Source organism: Sminthopsis crassicaudata, chromosome 6 (genome assembly GCF_048593235.1).
Source record: "Sminthopsis crassicaudata isolate SCR6 chromosome 6, ASM4859323v1, whole genome shotgun sequence".
NCBI classification, from domain to species: domain Eukaryota; kingdom Metazoa; phylum Chordata; class Mammalia; order Dasyuromorphia; family Dasyuridae; genus Sminthopsis; species Sminthopsis crassicaudata.
In genome coordinates, this window is record NC_133622.1 from 31,026,086 (window position 1) to 31,049,681 (window position 23,596).

General features: G+C 36.0%; 1 protein-coding gene across 12 annotated transcripts in view; it reads right to left on the reverse strand.

Moving 5' to 3' along the window:
- Positions 1-23,596, reverse strand: part of APBB2 (amyloid beta precursor protein binding family B member 2) — a 423,157-nt gene that overhangs the window by 184,589 nt on the left and 214,972 nt on the right. For 8 of the 12 annotated variants that reach the window (XM_074273724.1, XM_074273722.1, XM_074273723.1 and 5 more), the window contains 3 exons: positions 22,897-22,965; positions 8,276-8,341; positions 6,785-7,603 (listed from right to left, as the gene is read on the reverse strand). In XM_074273724.1, the coding sequence (XP_074129825.1) occupies positions 6,785-7,603; positions 8,276-8,341; positions 22,897-22,915 (904 nt within the window). In that variant the 5' untranslated portion in view covers positions 22,916-22,965. The remainder of the gene's footprint in view (positions 1-6,784; positions 7,604-8,275; positions 8,342-22,896; positions 22,966-23,596) is intronic. The other 4 variants (XM_074273730.1, XM_074273731.1, XM_074273732.1 and 1 more) reach the window with 2 other exon arrangements.

Sequence of the window (23,596 nt, forward strand, 5' to 3'; positions counted from 1 at the left end):
CTTAAGTCTAATCAACAACTTTTTATCTGATGCATTCTATGCTATTACCAGAACAGCCTGGTGTGTCTCTGGCAAAGCTATCACCCTCATAGCAAAGTGATACAAATAAGTGTTTAAGGAGTGTCCACACGCGTGCGTACACACACACACACACACACACATACACACACACTCCCTCTGTCTCTCTGTCGGTCTGTGTGTCTGTGTCTGTCTGTATGTCTCTCTCTCTCTCTCTCTTCCCTCTCTCTCTCTTTTTTTCCCTCTCTCAGTTCTGAAACTCTCAGTACATTCACCATTTTACAACTACTATTTCTTAAAATCATAGATTTCTAGAACATGAGTAAATACTTGTGTGATTTCATCGGTATACCCTCTCAGATAAGGAAATTTCTTCTACCAAACCTGGTAAGTAACTTCTCTGCAAATCACCGAGTCTGCTCCACAAGCATTAACTGACTGCCTGTTACGTGACAGACACTCTCCTAAGCACTGGGAATATAAAAAAAAGGAAAAGCAAGATCAGTCCCTGCAGGCAAGGAGCTCACAGTCTAAAGATGCAGACAACTCCACATACAAGATGAGTACGGGCGATGGGACCTCTCAGAGGGAAGACTTTGCACCCACTGCTGGCTTCTTGCAGAGCGCGAGCCCTGAGGCTCTAGGGAAGTGAGCAGGGGGAGCATTCTGGGAATGGAGGCAAGCCCAGAGTCAGAAGGCAGAGGGTCCCATTAAAGCAGCAAGGAGCCAGTGTCCATGGATTTATGGAGCCTGGAAAGGAAGCCGTTGTGAATGGCTCCTAGAACCAAACAGAGGACTTTACATTTAATGCTAGAGATAACGGGAAGTTTATTGAACATGGGCTTGAAATGGCCAGACTTGTCTGATCTTTAGGAAGATCATTTTGACAGCTAAGTGGATAGACTGGAGTGGGGAGAGCCTGGAGGAAGGGAGACAGACCAAGCAGGCTGTTGCCATAGTGAAGTAGGAGAAGACGAAGGTTTTCCCTAAGGTGATGCTGTGTCACAGGACACAGGGAGTATAGGAACGATGCTGTGAAGGTAAGGAACTACAGAACATGGAAAGAGACTGGCAGGGGAGTGGAAGAGAGTAAGGAGTCGGGAAGGACACCCACAGTGACTGTGGTGATCTATCAGAAGTAATGGGTAGTAAGGGAAAATGGGGGAAAAGACTGGGACACCAAGTGAAGGTGTTCAACAGGCATTTTGGAGATCTAAGCCTGAAGGTCAGAGAGGTGAAGGTTAGATAATTAGCACTGAGAATCATTTGCATAAGTGATAATTAAATATCATGAACCAATAAGATCACCAAGAAAAACACTATAGATGGAGAAAACAAGGGAGCCAGAGCAGAACCCTAAGGGATACCCACGGTAACCAGACACAACCTGTAACTTATTTTCTTAGAAAGCTGCCTAGAGGACTGAGACTGACTTGCAAGGGAGGACTCCAACTCTAATCTTCCAAACCCCAAAGTCAACTCTCCATCCACCAGACATTATCTTTCTAGACTGAGAAAAGGAAGGTAAGGTTATCTAGTCCAACCCCTCCCTCATTTGGCAGATGGGCTAATGGGAAGTCTGAAAATTAAACGACTTGCTCAAGATCACAGATAAAAAGAGGCCCTGGACTAGAAGCTGGGATTCATGTAGCCAATCCAGCGATTTCACTTTCTGCTGAATCAAAGGCCTCCAATTTTCATCTTCTATCCTTCAATGATCCAATATAAACTACCCAAAACAAAATACAGAAAAATATAATGCATTAAATGCATAATGGATAAAAAAAATGTGATGGAAAAAGCTGGAGGAGAGAATAATCAATCTCCCCTGCTATACTTTATAATTGCAATAGATGAGCCTAGGGCACACGATAGCTCTTCTAAGTTGGCCACTGACAAAAGTCAGTGTAAAAATGATTTTCCAAAAGAAGATCCAAACACTCTTGTGGCATAGTAAGCAGTATGTGCCTGAAAATAACATTTTAAAATAATTATTCATTAAGAACAAGCAACTGGTGGTATAGTGGACAGAGCACTGGGCTCATCTCCCTGAGTTCAAATCCAGTCTCAGGCACTTCCTAGCTATGTGAGCCTGGGCAAGTCCCTTAATCTCCCACTGTCTGACAAATCCCCTTCTAGCATAGTTGCCGAGAAAACACTCTGACAATTGGTCCAAAGGTCATGAAAGTTAGAGAAAGTTAGATGAATCAATTAAATGATCACCAAAAAAAATTCACTAAGAGCGATTTATGTTACAAACCATCAGTGTTTTCCACCTATTACTTCATGTTTCAAATATACTCCTTGGCCAAAATGACAGAGAAAAGGCAGCAACTTGTATCATCTTTCCTCTAAATACTTGTAACTAATGCCATAAAGCAATTCCTGGAGAAACAGAACCTAAAGGATGAGTGAAATCATTTTCTATCCAAAGACAACTAAAAGGTCAGCGGAAAGTTCTGTTGCACAAGGGTGAGAGTGAGGAGGAACACTAACACAACAGCTGGCTGCCACAATGGAGCACAGACTCTCATCACAGTTCCAGGTTAGACTAGAGTGCTTGTGATTGCTCACAGGTCAGAGAATAGAGTAGTAGGTACATCTCTCCTTAAATCATACCATATTGGAAGAAATGAAAATTTACAGATCCCTAGAAGTATATCTGAAAACAGCTGCATAAAACCCCTGAAGCTTGAGACAGTATACTCTCCATGCTGGAAGTAGAGCCCTATTTTAACAAAGAGTTAAAAGTCAAGAAATAATCCGGGAAAATGAGGAAATAACAAGAAAAAATTCTGACTGTAGAAAGTTACTATGGTGAAATGAAAGATTAACTCATACACTCAGATGATAATACAGCCAAAACTTCTGCATCCAAAGCCTGCAAAAAAAAAAAAAATGAATTGGTCTCAAACCATGGAAGAGCTGAAAAAGGATTCTGAAAATCAAGTAAGAGAGGTAGAGGAAAAACTGGGAAGAGAAATGAGATTGGTGAAAGAAAATCATTTAAAACAAGTCAACAGCTTGGTAAAGGAAACAAAAAACTGCTAAAGAAAGTAAAACCTTAAACAACAGACTAGATCAAATAGTAAAAGAGGTACAAAAAACAATGAAGAGAAAAATGCATTTAAAAGTAGAACTGGCCAAATGGAAAAAGAGACACAAAAATTCACCAAAGGAAAAAAAACTTCTTAAAAAATAGAATTGTCCAAATGGAAATGGAGGTACAAAAGCTCATTGAAGAAAATAATTGCTTAAAACCCAGAATTGAGCAAAGGAAGCTAATGATTTCATGAGAAATCAAACAATAAAACAAAACCAAAAAAGCCAATGTAAAATATTTCATTGGAAAAACAACTGACCTGAAAAATGGAAAAATAGAGAGGGGAGATAATTTAAAAACTGGACTACCTAAAAAGGAGAACTTAGACATCATTTTCAAGAAATTATCAAGGAAAACTACCTTGATATTCTAGAACCAAAGGATCCATTGATCATCTCCTGAAAGAGATCCCCAAATGCAAAGTCCTAGGAATATTACAACCAAATTCTAAAGATTTCAGGTTAAGAAGAAAACATTGCAAGCAACCAAAAAGAAACAATGAAAGCATCATGGAATCACAGTCAGGATAACAATATTTAGCAGCTTCTACCTAAAAGGTTTGAAAGGCTTGGAATATGATATGCCAAAGGGCATGGGAGCTAGGATTACAATCAAGAATCAACTATCTAGCAAAACTGAGCATGATCCTTCAGAGGAAAAAAATGAACATTCAGTAAAATGTTAAGCATCATTGATGAAAACAGAGCTGAATTGAAAATTGACTCAAATACTATTCTCATAAGAGGAAAGGGAAATCACAAAGGGCTTAATAAAGTTAAACTCTTTACATTCCTACAGGGGAAGATAATACTTGTAGTTCATAAGAATTTTCTCATTATTAAGGCAGTTAAAAGGAAAACGGAAAATACAGGTATGAGTTGAACATAATATCTAAAAAAATATGAGAGAGGAATGCACTGGGAGAAAGGAAAAGGGAGAGGTAGAATAGGGTAAATTTTCTCACATAAAAGAGACAAGAAAAAACTTATAATAAAGGGGAAATAATCAAGGCTAGATATAGCTACAAGAAAAAATACTCTAAGTCACTACTGATTAGAGAAATGCAAATTAAAACAATTCTGAAGTATTACCTCACACTATTAGAATGGCTAACATGATGAAAGAGGAAAACAAATGGTGGAGGGGATGTGTGAGAAATGACACATTAATGCTGTGTTGGTGGAATTGTGAACTGATTCAACCATTCTGTAGAGCAATTTGGAACTATGCCCAAAGGGCTATAAAAACATGCTTACCCTTTGACCTAGCAATACAACTATTAAGTCTATATCCCCAAAGAAATAAAAAACAAAAACGAAAAGAATCTATATATACAAAAATATTTATAGCAGCTCTTTTCTGGATGCAAAGAATTAGAAATTAAGGGAATACACATCAACTGTAGAATGGCTGAACAAATTGTGGTATGTGATTATGATGAAATACTGTTTGTATTATAAGGAATGATGATCAGGGTGCTCTCTGAAAAACCTGGAAAGCCAGAAGCTGATGCAAAGTGGCATGTACTATGTACAAAGTAAGAGCAATATTATAAGATGATCAGTTGTGAATGACTTTGCAGTTCTTCACAATACTATAATGCAAGACAATTCAGAAGGACTTATGATGAAAAATACTATCAATTCCCAGAGGAAAAAAATCAACGCTTTGTGAATACAACTTGAAACAATTTTTTTAAATTTTCTTTCTTTTGCTTGATTTTTTTGGGGGGTCTGTCTCTTTCACAATATGTCTAATAGAAGAATGTTTTGCATGATTATACATATATAATCTAGATACAATTGTTTGCCTTCTCAATGAAGCAGGGCAAGGAGGGAGAATGGGGGAGAATTTGGAATTCAAAATTTTAAAAATGAATGTTAGCAATTATTTTACATGTAATGGAGGAAAATAAAAGGCTAAATCAATTTTTAAAAAGAATAAAATAACAATAGATTAAAAATGTGTCCCTTAAATATCTGAATGAGCCTCCTCTCTGAATTGCTAGATTCTATGATCAGTTCTTAAAAAGGTAAGAATCTGAAAAGAGTACCCACCTGGGCCAGGACACTTCCTTCTATGTACAGTTTTGCTACCTTACTCATAAATAGTAAAACTCTTACCATTCTAAACTAAATGTTGGGAAGAACTATGTAAAATTCATTTTAAAATCTAAATTATTCAATCTAAATGGGATCATATTGCTTTAAAGTATATAGTGCAATTAGAATTGGTCCAGCAAGTCTAAGAATGACAAGTGTTCATTAGAAGTACTCCAAAGTAGTCCTGAAGGAATAAAGTAGTTTGAAATTGACTCATTACTGTGCTTAAACATTAAAGCAGCTTTCTGAAGGGTTTTACAACAGTCTGTTCTCATAAACATGTTACAGATTCCTGCCTAGTTCTACGTGTCTTATTAGAGTATTTAGCAAAAAACCCTCCTTTCATGGATGGCACCAAGATAAAACTCCAGACCAGGTCCCATTTAAACCACCACAGATATAAAATTAAGGTTTTGCCCTCTGCTTTGTGCTTGAGGAGCTGTTTCTTCCACAAACACACCAAATAACTCATGTTAGCCTAAAGACTACACAACCTTGCTTTAAACACCAATCATCTCATCTAATTTCAGCAGAGTAAATAGCAGAAGTTTCTCCATCAGACTGGAGCATAAAGGTGTTATTGTACTTTTGCTTTATTTATTTAGTTGTTTGTTTATTATACCTTGCTTTATAAATAAATATAGTGATTGATTGTACCTCGATTTAAACACCAATCATCTCATCTAATTTCAGTTGCACAAAAGCAGAAGTGCATTTCTCTGTTAGACGGGAGCATAAGTATTATCTACTCTCGTTTTATCTATCTATCTATCTATCTATTTATTTATTTATTGTGCCTTGATTTATAAATTTATTTATTTGTTGCATCTTGCTTTAAACACCAATCATCTCATCTAATTTCAGCTGCGTAAAAGCAGAAGTACAGTTTCTCCGTCAGAGGAGCTTTAAGGTGTTATTGTACTTTTGTTTTATTTATTTAGTTGTTTGTTTATTATACCTTGCTTTATAAATAAATATACTGGTTGATTGTACCTCGATTTAAACACCAATCATCTCATCTCATTTCAGTTGCGTAAAAGCAGAGGTACAGTTTCTCCATCAGACGGGAGCATAAGTGTCATGTACTTTTGTTTTATTTATTTATTTATTGTACCTTGATTTATAAATGTATTTATTTGTTGCATCTTGCTTTAAACACCAATCATCTCATCTAATTTCAGCTGCGTAAAAGCGAGAAGTGCATTTCTCTGGCAGACGGGAGCATAAAGGTGTTATTTTATTTTTGCTTCACTTATTTATTTATTTGTTTGTTTGTTTATTATACCTTGCTTTATAAATAAATACACTGATTGATTGTCCCTCGCTTTAAACACCAATCATCTCATCTCACCTCAGCTGCGTAAAAGCAGAAGTGCGTTTCTCCGTCAGACGGAGCTTAAAGGTGTTACTGTACTTCTGCTTTATTTGTTCATTATACCTCACTTTATAAATAAACACACTGATCGATTACACCAATCACCTCATCCCAGCTGCGTAAAAGCATTAGTGCGCTTCTCCATGCGCCCGGAGTCATCTACACCAGGACCCCCCCTTCCCGTACCTGTTTCATCCGGGGAGCTGGGGGAAGCGCTGTCCTGGGACAGCGTGGTCCAGCTGGACTCCTCGTCGCTGGGGGCCAGGTTCTGGATCCGGTGGAGCGCACAGTCCGTCTTGGCCCCCGTCTTGGGGTGGTCCTTCTTGGTCTCGGGGCTGGAGGACACGGTGGCCGCCTGGCCATCCTCCGGACTGGCCTGGGGCTTATTTGGCTTGGGCGGCAGCCCGTCCCCGCTCCCGACGAGGGCGGGGGCCGGGCCCGGGCTCCCGGCGGACTTCTCTCCCGTCCCCTCCGGGCCGTGGCCCAGGCTGTGCTCCAGCTCCCGGGCGGAGGTCTCCAGGTCCGCATAGTAGTTGAGGAAGCTCTTGGTCCTCCTGGGCCGGGCCGGGAGGATTTCACAGGCCGAGGAGTCCCGCGGGCCGGGCTCTTTGCCCTCCAACTTCTCAGAAGTTATGTTGATGACGGCGGAGGGGGAGCCATTTTTGTTGGGGTCGTGGGGCCCTTGCTGCTCGGCCGCCTTCCGGAGCTGGTTCTCGCCGTTCTTCACCAGCTTGATGTTGGCGGAGCCGTTCCCCAGGAGGGGCTGGGCGGCGGGATCCGAGAGCCCCATGGCCGCCTGGATGTTAGTCAGTGCATATTTCTTCCTGCATTTGGGAGGTGTGCTGTTCTTGGTGTCGGTGTGTTTGATCTCAGCATTCAACAGTTCGTTATGGGAGGAGCGGAGGTTCAGGGTGTTGGGTGGGGTGGCCGGGCTGTTTCTGTTCACCACGTCCGTCGTGCTGCCGCTGGCCATAAACACTGCCAAGGTGTCTGCGCCGGAGTCAACTGGGAAAGAAAGGGAGAACGAGCGTCCGTGAGGGTGAGCTACTCAGTGAACAAATGTTTCCATGTGTCAACCCGCGAGGGCGAGCGCTTCCTGAAAAGATGGGCCATGGCTCTGCCTGGCACACCCGCGTCCTCCTCCCTGCCGGGCACACTGCAGGTGCGTCTAAGGCAGGGACGTCTACAGAAATGCAATTTACTCCAAGAAACATGGGGATTTTCTACCTAGACACTTATCTCAATCAAATGCCAAACGCTGCTCCTTTATTTTAAGCATTTCCCCCAAGACCAGGAAACCCCTCTTCCTAACCTGGAAACTGCTGCTCACCTTTACGGGAAAAAACGGCCACAGCTTCCCCTCTCTTTGGGTGCTCCGGGGTATAAGAAAATGGGCAAGAAATCCTCTGGGACTCTCTTTTCTAATTAGCCCGAGAGGTCATTACTCAATGATATAATCAAAGTAATTTACTCAACTCTGCTTAGGAAGGACCTCAGGAAGGAGTGAGGAATAACGTCTCACGGAGTTCTTTATTGTATATTTTTGTTTCTATATCTGTCCTGGACATTGTACTTGGATTCAGATCTATTCTGAAGTAACTGACTAAATTCATTGGGAGTAAACACACACACACACACACACACACACACACACACACACACACACACTAATCATACCATGGATCGTGTCGTCCGTGGCTATGGATGATATGGTAGATCCCCAAACAGAATTTGAATATACTCCTGAAATGAAATACAGACTCAGCTGTTTGCCGGCATCACATGCCCCCTCAGAACTCCTAAGAAACAACTTGACAGCTGCATTTATCTCAAACGGGGCTCAAGCTTTCTGTGATTTATTCCATGTGTTTTACAGGGATAGGAGAGAATAAAATGGGCTATTGAAGAATTACCAAATAGCCAGCTTTCTGCAGCTTGTTGGGAATTACTTTTCCCTTTATTCTTATCTGATCCATTGTGAATATTTCTTTAGATTGCTCTCACTAACTGGAAAGCACAAACAGAATGAAGCCTTGGCATTCCTGAAATACCTGTGAGAGACTGGACTGCTCTTTCCTTTCCTCGGGCAAAACAGAAGCAGAAAGGCATGAAAAAGTGTGCATGGAATTTTCCCTGTGTAGGCAGATGCAATTTTGTTTTTCTACTGCCATTCTGAGGAAGATTTTGCTTGTTCTCAAGCTGGGGCATCTATTCCAAAGGACATCAATCTTGAATTTCATCCAATGGATATTAAAGTCTTACTGAAATGCATGGTCCTTAAGAGTAAAGAGTGTTTAGGCTCTACTACAGTTACAACACCACATGCAGACTCAAGCATACTATTTTCACTATTTTTTAAAATTCTTCTTGTGATTTCCCCCTCTTTGTTCTGATTATTTTTACAACATGACTAATGTGGAAATATGTTTGGCATGATCATACATGTATAGCCTATATCTACTTGCTTGTTGTCTTGGGGAGGGGGGAGGGAAAAGCAGGAGGGTGCAAAATATAGAAAAATTAGAGCTCACTATGAAGTTCAAAAAAAAAAAAAGCCAAACTATTTTACCTTTCCATATAGTAAGATAATACATGTAACTTATAAGGTCTTAATTACTATATTTGGATAATTAGAAAGATTCTACATAGAAAGAGAGCATAGGTTTGAATTAATTATGCTTTGATGATATTTAAAAATGGATAAATGAAAAAAGAGGGATACTATAGGAAAAAGGGGAAGGTAGAATAAGAATAAGGAAACATATTTCACATCAAAGAGCCGTGCAAGGAAAAGCTTTTACAACGGAGACAAAAATGCTGAGGAGCAGGGAAGGTAATGTTTGAATATCACATCTAAATTGGTTCAAGAGGGAACATACACATTGAATCAGAAATCTTACTCATCAGGGAAGTATGAGGGGAAAGGAATGAGAAAAGGAGGTAGGATGTGATAAAAGGAAGGATAAATAAAAGAAGGCATTGATCAGAAGCAAAACAATCTTTGAAAGAGGGACAAGATACAAAAAAGAGAAAAACAAAAGAAAAAAGTATAATGGTAGGAAATACACAGCTAGCAATCATGAATGTAAATGGAATCAACTCCCCCATAAAATGGAAACAGTAGAACGGATTCAAAACCAGAATCCATCTCTCATTTACAAGAAACATATTGAAACAAACACAGAGTTAAATAAGGGGCTAACACAAAATCTATTATATTCTAACTGAAGTAAAAGACAGGGGCAAAAAAATCATAACCTTAGGCAAAGCAAAAGCAGAAATTATCCAATTAAAAAGGATAAGCAGGGACACTTGATCTCCCTAAAAGAAACCATAGATAGTGAATAAAACAATACTAAATATGTATGTATCAAATGGTATAGAATCTAAATTATTAAAGAAAAGTTAAATGAATTCTAGGAGGGAATAAGCAGTAAAACCATATTAATGTAGGACCTCAATTTTCCCCTCTCAGAGCTAGATAAATCTAATCATAAAATAATTAAGTTAAAGAGATGAATAGAATGTCTGGAAAATTAGATATGATCTACTTCAGGAGAAAACTGAATGGGAATAGAAAGGAATATATTTTTTTCTCAAATATACATGACATCTTCAAAAAAACTGACTGTGTATTAGGACATTGAAAAAAATGCAAAAAAAAAGCAGAAATGTTAGTTACACCTTTTCCAGACCAAAATGCTATAAAAATCATATTCAATAAAGGACTGCAGAAACATAAATTAAAAATTAATTGTAAACTAAATAATTTAATCCTAATGAATAAGTAGATCAAAGAGCAAGTCACAGAAATAGACAATTTCACTTTAAAAAAATGACAACAATGAGACAATATTCCAAAATTTGTGAGATGGAGTCAAAACAATACTTATGGGGAAAATTCTATCTCTAAACACATACATCAATCAAAAACACAAAAGAGCACACCAATGAATTGGTCAAGCCACTAAAAAAAAAAAAAAAAAGAATGAAAAATTTCCAATTAAAAATCAAAATGGAAATTCTGAAAGAAATGGGATAGATGAATGAAATTAATAAAAAAACAAAACAAAAAACAAAAAACAAAAACACTGAAGTAATAAATAAAAGTAGCAATAAGATTTATGGAAAAACAAATAATATAGGCAAACCAATGGTTAATTTAATTTAAAAAAGAAAGGAGAAAACCAAATTACTAGTATCAAAAATAAAAAGGGTAAATGCACTATCAATGAATATGAAATCAAAGCAATTATTAGGAATTATTTTGCCCAATTACATACCAGCAAAATTAACAATCTAAATTAAATGTCTGAACATTTACTAAGATATAAACTGCCTACATTAATAGAAGAGAAAATAGAAGACTTAAATTATCCTATCTCATAAAAAAAATCAAAAACAAACTATCTGTGCTACATTGGCTTTGTATATGCTAATTTTTATCTTGACTTTCCCAACTGATTGTAAACTCCGTGAGAACATGAACTGATTTTGCTCTTTCCTTGGTATCCCTAGCACTTAGCCCAGTGCCTAGCACATAATAAGTGCTTAATAAATACTTTTTGATTGAGTTCATGTAGCTCCAGCTGTTGTTCAAGCAATGGGATTATAGTCCCACACTGACAGGAACTTACATGATAAAATCAGTGATCTATTTAAAGAGATATGGGATGATTTTTTTTGGTAAAAGAAAGACTAAAGGTTAGAAAAGAGAATATAGAGTCTGGAGTAATTATGCATAAAATATATTTGGATATTTAGATACTCTTAATAATATAGATAAAATACAGTTAGGATTTCCAACCTCTAATCTTGACAATATTTGGTATTAGTGTCTGAAACAAACAAAAATCTACGAATAACAAATTTTTTTTTTTAACTCTCATTAAATGTTTGAATGGAATAACCTGATAATAGGTTATTAGGAATTAAGATTAGGAAGCTACAGTTTTCAACTGCTGAAATATTAAAATCTGACAATTTTATTTTTTACCCTTCACAAAAACTAATGATGTCTGAAAAAAAAAGTTTGTTAAAAAAATTGGTGATTTACTTGTAACTTAATCCTAAACGGATACAAAATTGTTCTTGAAAAGAAGCATATTTATAAAACTGTGGAATCATACTTCCTCACTTAGTCCTTGTCCTAAGATTTTTAAAAGCATTAGCCCAAAAGAAATGTGAAATGTGTAAAATTAGAGACGCTACCCCAAAGGTTTATAGGATGATTTTTGTCCAACCTGTGGCAGAGCATTCTGAGCTCATATTGATCTGATCAGCTGTGCACAGTTGGACATATTGTAACTCGATTAATATAGTGATGTAGTTTTGGTCCTATTTGAGTACATAGGACAACTACCACCACCAATCACTAAAAAAAAAAAAAAAAAAAAAACAAAAACAAAATAAAATTCCATTTGATAACTTATAAAAAAGGTACTGAAGACCTCAATCACCATCTCTGTGACAGATAAGTATCCAAATAGGGAAGCCCAAGTTGCTCTGGATTTGCCTTTCAGCACCATAATTATGAAATCTGGGCTACATTTAGTTTGTTTTTAGCCCAAATGGAGACTCTCAGATGGAAGAAATTATCAAAACATATTGTTAAATGTTGTTTTTCTTGCCTGTAGCAATGATAAATGCTAAGATTCTATTTTATCTTTATCAACTATTTCTCATGACCTTAATCCCTCCTTAAAAAAAAAAAAGAAAGAAAGAAAGAAACCATTCCATATATATTTGGAAAAGATAATGACTTTTATCACTTAGGACTGTGTCAGCAGCTCAGTAGTGAGACAGTTATTGGGGCTACATCAATCAAGAAAACTCTAAAATGAAATGAATTGTTTAAACTTCTCTATTCCACAACATTCACCATACGTAGAGCAGATTCCCCTGCTCACATATGGCCTGGTAAAATCACTTATTTCCTTCAAGGTTCATCTGGAAATACCATTTGATATATAAAGTCCATTCTGAACCTCTTCCCTCCTTGCTGCCAACTACTCGAACCCTCATTCTCTAAAGTACCTCATCTTTACTTTGTGTTTGTTAGGTGAGTACTTCTGTCTGGACATGCTATTCTTTACAACAGAATGTACAGTTCTTGTAAGCAGAGCAATTAAATTTTTGCTTCACATCTCTAGCACTCAGCATGGTATGCCTGGTACATAATACTCACCTAATAAATTCTTGATGATTGTGAAATTGTCTTATATATTTTAATAATAGCAATATTGCCACAATTACAGATAACAATTACAGATAACACAGGACCAAAAAAGATCACCTAGTGTGTAGAATGGGTTCTCTAGGGAGGATGAATATAACAAAAGAAGGCAGGGAGGAACTGGAATCTAAACTGATAGAAGGAACTACTGGGTACAAATTGGAACAAAAAAAGAAGTCTAATTTTGTGAGCTTGTTCCAACTTAGTTCATCAAACTTAGCTCGGGGTTTATATTGGTTTTATAAATAGTCACACAATCTTAAGAAAGAGACAGAAATCCAGAAGCAAGTTCTTGTATCTCATACCACAACTAGCCAATGCATGAGAAGTGATTATCCAGCCTTTCTCTGAAGCCTCTAATGAGGAATCAATCACTCATCAAGCATTACTAAGATCCAAGCACTGTGCTAAGCCCCGAGGTACAAAGAAATGCCAAAACATTCCTCAAGGAGCTCCCATTACGTTTTGGGAGACATAAACTCACACTCACACACACACTCACTCTCTCTCTCTCTCTCTCTGTATGTATGTATGTATGTATGTATATATACACACACACACACACACATACACACAAATATAAAGATATATATATTTATATATATACACATATATACACACATAGATATAAAGATATCTATGTGTGTATATATATATATTTATATGACATAAGGAAAATTACTAGGACATAATTTGAAAGGATGATGGAGGAGAAGAGGCCTGGAAAGGCTTCTCACACATGTAGACTTTGAAGAAAGCCAGGGAAACTGAAATGGAGCCAAAGAAAGGATGATCCAAGCATGGGAGACCATCAGAAGAAAGGTACAAAGAGTACTGTGGGTGAGAAATGCAAAGCTGGATCAGAGAATGAGGGGAATGGACATAAAGTCCAAGATGCCTAGAAAGACTGGAAGGGAACAGACTAGAGAAGAAAGCCGGGAGCTACAAAAGTTAAAAGGAGAATGACAAGAGCTGATCTTTGCTTAAAGAAAATCACTTAGGCGCCTGAATGGAGGGTGTGCTTAGCACACAGTAGGCACTTCATAAATGCTTCTGACTGAGTGAGATTAGAAAGAGAAGACAATTCTGGCAGGGAAATCATTAGTAAGCTACCAAAACAGTCTGCCAGAGAGAAAGTAAGTAAGGGCCTGAAGTAAGGCAGTGTCTGAGTTGAGAGAAAGAAACCCCACCACATTATGAAGCAGCCCACTCCATGTTAATAAAACTTGCATAACTGTATAATAATCATGTAGATATATTAATATATTTATTTGTATACATATAATTAATATAACTTTATAAAATTTATATTAAATATATATTTAATATATTTGTTGATATACTTAATAAATATCATAATGTATTGTTAATATTATATAATAATTTAATATATTAAATAATATAGTATGATATATATTATATAATTATAATAATTGTTAGGAAGTTTTCCCTTCTATCAAGCTTAAATCTCTCTCTCTACCATTTTCACCCATTTCTCCTATGGAAGCAAGCAGAATAAATTCAATCCTGATACAGCATGTACTAAGCCAAGCCAAAACCCTCGATGCCTTCGGCTGATACATATATGAAATGATTCCAAGGCACTTTCCCCATCCTCGCTGCCCTACGTATCAACCTCCCTCCTAAAGTGGGGCGCCCAGAACTCGGCACAGTCCTCCATTTACGGTCTAAATGGGACAGTGCCCACTGGCACTTCTGGCTCCTTCGTACTGAATACTGTGCAGTCTAAGATCATATTAGCTATTTTGGGCTGCTGTGTCATACTACTGAATCATATGGTGCTTTCATGTTCATTAAATCTCCAACTCTTTAAAGATGAACTGCCATCTGGCCCTACTCTGCCCATCTTGTGCTTGTGATGTTAATTTTTTTAAAACTAAATGTAAGATTTTATACTTAGCCTTATTAAATTTCATCTTATTACCCCTATTCAAGCTGTTTTTTAACCTGACTTTGCCTAACGTGGGTCAGATGTCCTTCCTAAATTTGAAATCTCTACAGATTTGATAAGTATGCCAATGACTTTTTTTTTCCAGAGTAATTGTCAAAAAAGTTAAATTATCTAGGTAGATGTCTGGGGCAGTCCACTAGAGACACACTTCCAGGATCACATCTATAATTACTCTTTCATGATTATGATTTAAACAGTTACAAATCCACTCAACAGGCATAAATTTCAAATGTTTTTCCCATAAAAATAGTCTTTGTCATAGATTTCTGACAAGAAAGGAGCCAAGTTAGTCTAGCATGATCTGTTTTAAACAAAGCCATGCTGGGCCTCCATGTTAAAGATTTTCAATAACTGTTCTCCTATTGGCAATACGGTCAAAAACAGTCCCAGGGGGTACAGCTAGGTGGCGCAGTGGATAGACACCAGCCCTGAATTCAGGAGGACCCAAGTTCAAATCTGACCTCAGACACTTAACACTTCCTAGCTGTGTGACCCTGGGCAAGTCACTTAACCCCAGCCTCAGGGGAAAACAAAACAAAACAAAACAAAAAAAAAAAACCATGCCAGGAATAGTAGTTGAGTCTTTAGATAATGCAGAACTCTCCCATTTTTCTAAGAGGATCAGAAGATTTTCTAAAAACTTGTCACCTTTTCCTCCAGCTGTGCAGGGCTCCTTTAATTTCTGATAAAAGATCTCTGACTAATCTAGAGATCATATCCTCTTTCAAAATTCTGGAATATAATCCTAACATAGAGAGGTAAAAAGGAAAGAACTTTTGAGAACTCTATTTCTGTTATGGATACACTTAGAAAATGTGGGTATAATTTGATTTTATTATGATAATATGAAAAAAAGAAACGAGGTGGAAAGGGGATCATACTGGAAAAAGAGGAAAAAGGAGGTAAATACTGGCATATAGTCCTTCTGGTCTCTTGGGTTTGCATCTCTATTGTTTCCACTCTATTAATCATTAAAAAAAAATCCTGCCCTTTCTAGTCCAAATGCAACTCTCCTTGGCAGAGGATACTGGGGAGAAAAGAGGGAAGGGAGGAGTAAGAGTTAAATAGTTTTGCCTTCTCTCACTCATTTGTATTCACTGGTCATCAGCTAACTCTGAGCAGCAGTCCCATCCCTTCTATAATCTTACTCATTTCACCAATGTATACAACAACAACAACAATCATTTTTTGGTCCACAACACTCTCCCTGACCCTTGGCTCATTTTTAAGCTTGAGTACATCACAAAATTCTTAGAGGGCCATGTCATTTTTTTGTATTAATCCTCAAATTATTTGCTTTGCTTCATTATTTTGTACATTATCATCTTTAAAAAATTTGAATTGGCTGATAATCAGCACAGGCTTAAGTTCAGTGTCCTCTCTACTCTGGACAAAGTATTAATATTAGTAATCTGACAACATGATGATTGTTACTTTTCTCATCTTCTTTTTAGTTTTCAGTCACTTAACAATGTTGTGGACTTGGGTCTTTGGCTATACCAGTGGAGTCTTTAGCCAGAGTTGTAAAAATACTTGGGAGATCATAAAAATGATTTTATAATGTTAAAAGATCTCCAAAGTCAGATTTAGCTCTAAATACAACAAACAAAAACAGAAAAAAAATAAGGAATATGGAATGATTCTAAGTTGAAACCATGGAACAGGAATACTTTTGAGTAAAAAGGGGAAAATCACCCTGAACACCACAAAATTATCCAAGGTCTTCTAATACCATGGGTATCGAGGATATTTTCCAGTCAATGTCACATGTAGACTAAACTGGCATATTTCTAGCAGTTGAACCTCTCCTTTATATGAATCACCATCACTACCAAATTCTTCTCAGTTTTCCTTTGCTACTCTCCCTCCCTTTTCATTAAAATTGAAAAACCTATCTCTTTAGACCATGATCTTTTGCCAATCAACTGGGGAATGGCCAAACAAGCTGTGGTATATGAATTAATGGAATTCTACTGTTGGAGAAAAAATGATGAGCAAGTGGATTTCAGAAAAAACTGGAAATACTTAGATAAACTGATATGGAATAAAATGAAAAGAACCAGGAGAACACAGTACACATTAACAGCAACAGTTTGTGATGATCAGCTATGATAGACTTAATTCTTAGCAATACAATGATCCAAGACAACTTCAATAGACTTGGGATAGAAAACACCATCCACAGCCAGAGAAAGAACTATTAAGTCTGAATGTAGATTGAAGCATACATAATATTTTACTTTTTTGTTTTTCTCTTTCTTGTGGTTTTTCCATTTGTTATGATTTTTCTTTCACAACCTAAATAATATGAAAATATGATTTAAATGATTATTCATTATCACATTGATTGCTATCTTGGGGAAGAGAGGAGGAAAGGGAAAGAAGGAGAAAAATTTGGAATTCAAAAATCTTACAAAAATACAGGTTTAAAATTTAAAAAGAAAAAATAAAGATATGGAAAAACTCCCAATTAAAAAAAAAAAAGTACTGTGATTCCAACACACATTTGGGTTAGTCGGGTTAATAGTTGAATTGTATTTTGCAGAGTTCCACCTATTCACAAGTCTTATGTTTTCTTTGTTTTTGCTAAGCAATTTAATTTCCCTTAAAAAAAGTTAAGAGCCTTATTGTTGTATGAAGTCTTGGGAATGATGAGTTAGAAACTAGCTCTCACAGTCTTAAGGAAGTAAAGTGAATTCAAGTTTTTCCTCTTAGGAAGGAGAGGTGAAATGTGTCTGGTTTCCTGACATTACTCAGGAAAGCAAATGCCAAGTGGTCACACCCTCTCCATTTGAAAAATACTATAAAACTACCATACAGTTTTAAACAGTAGAAAATTCTCAAAGCATTTTTAAGTAGCAAAAAAAAATCATTATATAGTTTAAACAGTAGAAAATTCTTAATGCATTATGAAGTAGGAAATAAAATACCCTAGAAAGAAAGCAAATGCATGTCAAATGCCTAAAAAATCATGATACATGAATGTAATATAATATTACTATGCTTTATGATAGGATACCAAGGATAGATAATTAGGTGGTACACCAGATAGAGCAGCAGCCTTGGGTCAGGAGGACTTGAACTTCAAATCCACTCTCAGACATTTATTAGCTGGATAACCCTAGGCTTATTCCTAACTGCCTCCCAAAAGACAAACAAAAAAGAAATGTTCAAAAAAAATGGAAGGATGAGTATGATGAATACAAAGTAATAAAGAAAGATACAAATTGATCCCAAGTGAAGTAATCAGAATCAGGAAAATAACATATAGAATGACTACAACAATGTATATGAAAAGGATAACTTTTAAAAAATTGAAACTGAATGCTGAGATAATTATGGTCCAACTTGACCCTAAACAAACAAGACTATAACTCTTCCTTCTTTGCAGTGGATGGGGACAAGGGATATGGAATACTACATACAATGTCATTCTTGGCTAATCTGATGGTTAGTTTTCCTATAGTATTTTTTTCTTCCTCTTTTTATTCTTTGTTATAGGAGATGCTCTCTGGGAGAGGAAGAAGGGAAGAAGCATATAGTGGGAAATGGTAATTAACAATATTGATGAAAATTAAGAAGAAAAAAAGAAAAAGATCATAGCAATAGCTTCAGTCAGAGACCAAAGGCTAGATGGGATTAAAATAAAAGAATTTCTGTGGTCAGGAGGGAGCACAACATCTCTTCTATCCTTTGACCCTCTCCAGAATTAAATGATGTAGGTTTTTTCAGCATCCTCCTCTGGACCTCCTTTTATTCCACTCTAGCTACCTTGGTTGGACCTTTTAATATTGATCATATAGGAGATTTATCTCTAATGTTACTTTTGTTTTTGTTGCCTTATTTATCATAACAAAATATCCAACTTCAAAATAATATTCTTTGTAGATTAGATACAGTAAAAATGTAGCCAGAGGTCAAAATATATACATAACTACTTTGGAAGTCCCACCAGTACCTTTCTTTTGCTATTCTTCAATACTGAAATGGACTTAATTTTTGGAAAAAATGGAAAACCCCCCCAAATATCAATCAGAGTAAGGTCTGGAATAAGGGGACTAATAAAAATGCTGCATTGATATAAAACTTTTCTTTACTTGGCCAAATTATTTTACTTCCAAGAAAGAAAGAATTATATAAACTTCCACACAGAGGGGTAAGAATGAAAAGCTGTGGAGGAAACAGGAATATTTATGAACTCTTAGCAAACCATTCTAGAAGACAATCTGAAATAGGCTGAAAAAGTTACTACACAATACATATTCCTCTGACCTTACAATGTCACTACTAAGGCAATAGACCAATGGAAATTAAGATTAATTTTCTTATCTAACCTCCTTGAGATTGTCTTGCTTTTTCTTCATATCATCAGGTCATAGAGTAGTACTGGTTAAACACTAAGTGAATAATGTTTAATGACTGATTGTGTGACTCAAAATATGTCCAAAAGCAATCCCAAATGAGGAGCTCCTAAAATTTTGTGGGGGGAAAAAAAGCATTATCATTGGAATGGATGGATAATCTTTTAAGATGAATAAATAAAAAAATGTGTGTGTGTGTGTGTGTGTGTGTGTGTGTGTGTGTAAAAAGCTTATATAAAAAACTTAGTCCTTTATAGCTAACATACCTACAAGTATGGGGGGGAAGCTAGGTAGATGTTCTGCCAGTTACTTTTCCTGGCCTCTCCCCCATGAGAAATCTTATATAATTAAAGGAAACCTAGCAAGAGCTTCCACTTTCCTGGCTAATGAATCGAGGCTTTTGTTGCCACAGAAAGAAACAAATCAGATTTTCCTTATTTATCTTGTATGTACCTCTAAACTGTCAGCTGGGGTCTATGAACCCAGTTGTCATCACCAAATGGAACTCTGACAACAGAAAGTCCTGATTTACTAGAAGGAAATCATGGTGAATATGGTGAACTGCAATTTCCCCATAATTAAAGAATTTCTACCTAGCAAGTGGAATTAGCCTTGGTCTTGACATTAGGAAACCTGAGTTCAAATTTTGCCTTAGATGTTTAATAGCTAGCTATATGATCCTGGACAAATCTTAACATCTTCATTTTCCTCATCCTCAAGGGTTGGTGTGATGGACTTCAAAGTCCTCTCCATATCTCCTTCTATGATCCTAGAATTATGATGATTTTAACTAAAATTTTAATTATTCTGGGGCATCACCATGGTATTAGACCATAACAGTTGAATCAGAAGTCTTAAAGTCCGGGTTCAGGGCGCAGCTAAGGATTATTATTAATGTGATTAAATCACATTGAGAGACTCATCACAAAGTAGGTCACAAGATTTTGAATTCTTTGGTCATGGTGATATTCAAAAAACTTTCCACTACATCACTAGAGAGTAGTGAGCTGTCAGTGAAGGAGGTACCCATGCTGGTAAAAAGAAAGATCCTTGAAGACTTGACCTACCAAGTCTGTGTTTTTAAATGACACCATTTTGTACTTATGAAATAAAACATAAAATACAAAGGGAGCCTTGTTATAATGTTGGTGTTAGGTGGGGAAAGAATAATATTTATGATGTGGTGAGGGGAGTCTACCATAAATCACATGGTTTGACTTAAAGTGTAACTGGATCCTTGAGTAAAAGGAGTCACCTTTGAGAAGGGTGCAGGACAGAAAATTCCTTTCAATAATTACACATAATGCTACTGATAACTGCATTTCAAAGTTTTCCCCTCTTTTTAAAAAATGTGAAACATGCCATAATATATACAGCCATCCCTCCTATGTATAAAAGAGAATAACAAAGCTAAGACAGTATATAATGAGTTTCGTCCACATGCTAATAATACCCTTCTGTCTTCATTGCCATAGTAACACAAAAAGTGATGTAGTAAAGAAATACTTAATGTAGTTAGCACAAAAATAAAGCAACACACAATGTGACCAGACATGCATGGCATACTTTTCTTTCAACATAAGTAAGAGTAGTTTCCCTCTTAGGGAGATAATAAAAACCAAAGAGTTTAAGAATCAAAGAGCTAGAAGGCTTCTCAAGATTTGGTCTTCCTATCTCCAAATAGGTCTACACTGAAACCACCCAAGACAGATGGATACTCAGCCTATTTTTGAAGATCTGCCAAGATGGAGGCTGAAGAACATCCTCTCATAGTCTGTTCAAGTTTTCATGTTAACAAGATATGCAAAAGAATAATTCCATGGTAATTGAAATGATCTAGCTCTTTTTTTTCCAAAGGAACACTGACAAATGAGATAGGCAATTTTAACAAGGAATTGCACTGTCTGATTACTAGTAAAACAACAGGACCCAGGAATATAGCACTAGATAATTGTTTTTAATATCTTTTGTACAGCTACCAGGGGATTCAATGAGTGAGAGAGCTAAATGAAATGAATACATTAAAGTTATAGAATCAGAAACCATCAACAGTAGTCTCAGGTTGGTCTAACAGGTTTCTTTCTAGGAAAGACTATGCTTCATCATTTACAATAATTATTTCCAAAAATAAGTCCATATCATAAAGTTTATTTTTAGACTTAAAGAAAAATGTCTGAACCAGAGGCCCATATTTTGTTCCTACAGATCCTCAAATGTCTACTAGGGTACAATTGCTCTGCTTTAATCCTTTTAAAATATATAGCATATGCATTTTGTTTTTTCTCAATTTTTTTTCTTTTTGATCTAATTTTTTTCTTGTGCAGCATGATAATTGTGGAAATATAGATAGAAGGATTGTACATGTTCATCATACACTGGATTACTTGCCATCTAGAGGAGGGGGTGGGAGCAAGGGAGAGAGAAAAAAATTTGGAACATAAGGTTTTGCAAGGGTGAATGTTGAAAAGTATTTATGGATATGTTTTGAAAATAAAAAACTTTATAAAAAATAAAATATATCATAAGTTTTACACATATAGCCTATAATGGATTGGTTGTTGTCTTGGTGAGGGGAAAAAATTTGGAATTCAAAATCTTACAAAAATAAATGTTGAAAAAATTTTTTTAAATCATGAAAATGAAACTTTTTTTTAAAATTCACAAAATTATTCAAGACCCTCTCTCTCTTTCAGAACACACAATACTCAAACGCTCATTGTGCCAAATTTATTAATTTATTTTTAAACAATGAAATATTATGATCTAATCATCTCAGCAGAGTCATCTGTGACTGATCTTGGGTTCATCATTTCAAGTCCTTTCTCCTCTCTAGCTTAAAAAATAGGCTGTGTTGCTGGTTACTTAAGTATCCTAGTAGGGGGTTTATTACTTATATAGTCTTTTGACTTCTTTAATGGAAATGAAGTAATCAAAGTATCATGAGGGAAGATGAAACTGACCTGCTTTCAAAGTCAGTCTTAGCATGGTAGTTCCCTTTAAGCATCTTTGATAATATAAGCTCAGCTAGTTGAGGCTTTAAATATGCCGAATAACACATCCCTGTACTCTCCTCAAAGGAAAAGAACCAAATGGGTTACCATTACAGTTCAGTAATTTTTTAGATTTTTTTTTATTCAACAGTGTCAACAACTAAAACGTAATTAAAATTTAAAAATCTATCCACATTGTCCTTTCCAAGAACCTAACAAACAGGATGTTCTATAGCATTCAAAGATTTGCCAAAAGAATTAGATAAAAGCACCCCATGAAGAAGAAGTGGGATTTCCTACTAGTGAGTGTCTCAACTTATGACTGAAGGCAACAAAGTACACATAATTGTTAGAGCTAAGTTAGAAAATCAAAGCTGATTTACGCTAACATCTGCGGCTTATAGCCTCACCGAACATTTAATAAACTCTGAAATCATTGTACATGTTCTGTTTTACTCAGCTTAAGCTTTTTTTATGATTTAATATATGCTTGAGCATTACAATTTAGTATGAATGCTTTTTCTATTTTTGTACATTTCCTTTTGATGTGCTATAGCAATTGAGGAAATGAATTAGTACATTAGCTAAGATACCTGGGAAAGGCCATAGTCCAAAAGGAAAAAAATAAATTGTTTTCAAATCACAAGTATCAGGCTGAAACAAACAAGGTCAGATAATAAATTTTAAAGAGGCAAATGCTTCTCTGAATTGAAACACGTGAAAGGGTAAGGGTATCTGACCTGGAAGTACTTCTGACATGGATCACTGGGCGCCAGCAATGGATCAGGAAATGGGTTATAATTTGAAATCTGAAAAGAGGGATCATTCAAAAAATTAAAAACCCAATAACCAAAAACATTAAAGGAAAAAAAAAAGCATCTCATTAAAAAGCTTTCTTAAAATAGTTAGGCATTCTAAATATACTCTTTCAGCCTTCATAGCATGTCAATATTAAATATATTAAATAAAAATTAAATTACCCCAAAATCTGTTCACCATACTTTCCCAATTCTACATAAATTTTATCATATAACAGAATTTTTGTTTTTTAATGTTTCCAGTTTTTTATCTTAAGACAAAAATTGCTATACCTAATAGTTTGCAAAATTTAAAAAATTAAATAAAATCCAATTTAAGAGCAAAACAACAGATTAGAAAGAACTGTCCTCATTCAACCTCCCTTCCCAGCAAGAGTTAACAACAAAGATTCCAGTTAGCACAGTAATTATAACAGAGTAAAAACATTGGGCATAGTTCTTCAATTATATTCAAATCTAAAAACTGAACACCTGGAAAGATTATGTTTCTCAAAACTAGTCTATGCCTTTCCAAATTGGCAATTTTTTAATGAGCATTGTTTCCTACTTTACAATTCAGATAACAGCCTGACAATCTGGTCTATTGACCCACAATATATTTTTAATTATATTTTCATACATG